The sequence below is a fragment of the Ammodytes marinus genome, assembly GCF_949987685.1.
Source record: "Ammodytes marinus genome assembly, chromosome: 16".
In the NCBI taxonomy this organism is placed as follows: domain Eukaryota; kingdom Metazoa; phylum Chordata; class Actinopteri; order Uranoscopiformes; family Ammodytidae; genus Ammodytes; species Ammodytes marinus.
This window is the reverse complement of record NC_137220.1, coordinates 21105391-21107597: the sequence shown is the minus strand read 5'-3', so window position 1 is coordinate 21107597 and position 2207 is coordinate 21105391. Positions and strand designations below refer to the sequence as shown.

Here is a 2207-nt window from a genome sequence, read left to right as displayed (position 1 = left end):
TGATGAAAATTATAGAAGAAAATGTCTATTTCACTGCACTGAAAGAGCTTTATGTGATTATGACATTATTCAATAACTGTTGGGTTGTTTTGGACTGTGAGCACTTAACAAATAGGTTTGAATGTATTCAAGGTAAATAAATTCTACATATGATTCGAACGTCTGTACGTCATCTTGAATTAGAACAGAAATAGAAGGATTATGCAGTTTGTCACCAAGTAATATTTATTTACTTCCTCAAAAAATTGTTTGGAAAAAAGAATGTCTGTACAGCGATTCATTTATTTGAGTGACAGTTAAATACATGCAGAGGTCATGGAAAACAAACATATGCTTAACAAAGAAGGTGTTTGCTGCAGAGGAAAGCATCATGAGTGGACTTCCTTCTTTACTCCAGATCATTACAGATGCTGTCAGGTAACCAAACAGGGACTATGCTGTGTTTGTTCAGATACCCTTAAACAAATGTCCCACTGGATTGTGTTATGCAGCAGCACCTTCCATCCCTTTAAATGCACATAGGCCCATATAGGCCCAGCCAGGCCCATATAGGCCCAGCCAGGCCCAGAAGTCCCTCATGTCTGACATGTCCAAGCCTACGAGGAGGCAGCGGGAGGGGGTGCAACAGGAGCTGCCACCTGCTCCTCTTTCAGTCTGCGCTTTATCAGTTTCTTCTTTTTCTTGTCCTCCTTTTCTATTTCAGCAACCATCTCCAAGAACTTGGGGGTGCGAGGGTCCACTGCGTAGCCGAAGCGCTCTCTGGCCTCCGCCAGCAGCTTAGCACGGCGAGACTTCTCCTCCTTCAGCTTCTGCTTGGTCTCACGCTTCTCCCTGTGCCAGTCGGCTATCATCTTGGGCATTTTGGCCATGTTAGCTGCTACGAGCTTCTCTCTGTGATGGCAAAGGAAAAGGTTAGAATACCAACTGTCAATGCGGCACGTGATGCATTGTTGTGCAATGGCTGGTTGTATCAGGTTATGTCTCCAAACTATTAGAAGATGTTGCGGTTGGATGACTTGTAATAACACATTTGCTTCTCTGTTTTTTTAGGTACTTTATGTTGCGACAAGTCTACCACTACATATTATGAATAGAAATAATAAATTATGTTATAAGTTATAACATAATTTATTAAAATCATGCATACATGTTATAACTTATAACATCATGTATGCATGATTTTACATGCACTGTTTCTAACTCACTGTTTGAACCGATTCATTGTTTGACAATGCTCGCCAAGCTCTCTTGTTGCAGCTTAGTAAAATTGTGCATGTGTGAATATTTTTTGGGCTGGGAGATGTGGTCGGAAACAAAATATCGCAGGAGGACACCTTAGAAAACTTTCCTTTTTCACATTTCATAGATGATCAGTAGCCTGTGTACATTTGTTGTTGCCCAATGCGTTAATGGTCTTGTGTAAATAAAGTGAGATGATTTCATATTAAACACATTGTGCTGTGTCAATTGGATAAATGGATAAACATTATTTTAGTAGGCTATCTTTAAAGGGATGCACTCAAACCACCTGTCCGATAATAGACGCACTGACATTAGCCACGTTAGCATCACTTACTTTGCCAACCGCTTCTGGGTTTCCAGCTTCTCCCTGGTCTCGATATTCTTCAGCATCGCCTCTAACGAAGGATGCCACTCTTTTTCCTCTGCAACGATCTTGTCCAGCTTCTCGTGGCTGGGCCAGAGCGAAGCGGGGTCGACACCAGAAGCTGAGCCATAGCGTCCGAACAGCTTCTTGTCATACTGCGCCGTCCTCTGCCACTTCGGCGTCTTCTCGTTGTCCTTGTCGGGAATATAGGGCTCGCGGATGTTGAGTCTCAAAGGCCTGGGGTTATAGGACGCCGTCTGCAACAGCTGCCCACTCTGAGGGTTCGCACAAAGTGCAGTTTTAGGTGACGAAAGTGACTTTAAAGTCCCACATAACGATACCGTCCTTCGGCAAAGCATAGACGCCGCCATCTTTCCTCACCTATATGAAGGACCCCGGGCAAAGTCAGGGGTGACCGCAGCATTGCCTGTTCATCACGACAGACAAGACTTCCATGTGCTCTGGTAGGGTTGAATCAACTTGTCTCGTAAAAGGTATTGTTGACCAGGTTATATGTTAGAGGAAAAAACAATGCAATTATTTCAGCCTAGACAATTTTATTAAAATAAAGGGTTTACGTAAGAAAATCATCATGCATTAA

At 43.0% G+C, this 2207-nt stretch overlaps 1 protein-coding gene across 1 annotated transcript; it reads right to left on the bottom strand.

The window, feature by feature from the left end:
• Nucleotides 1-222: 222 nt before the first annotated feature.
• gadd45gip1 (growth arrest and DNA-damage-inducible, gamma interacting protein 1) lies at nucleotides 223-1981 on the bottom strand. The gene is made up of 2 exons (XM_080044386.1): nucleotides 1577-1981; nucleotides 223-891 (listed from the first exon to the last, which is right to left on the bottom strand). The coding sequence occupies exons 1-2, from the start codon at nucleotides 1975-1977 to the stop codon at nucleotides 597-599; spliced, it is 696 nt and encodes a 231-aa protein (XP_079900512.1). The 5' UTR covers nucleotides 1978-1981; the 3' UTR covers nucleotides 223-596.
• Between the last annotated feature and the right edge of the window lie 226 nt (nucleotides 1982-2207).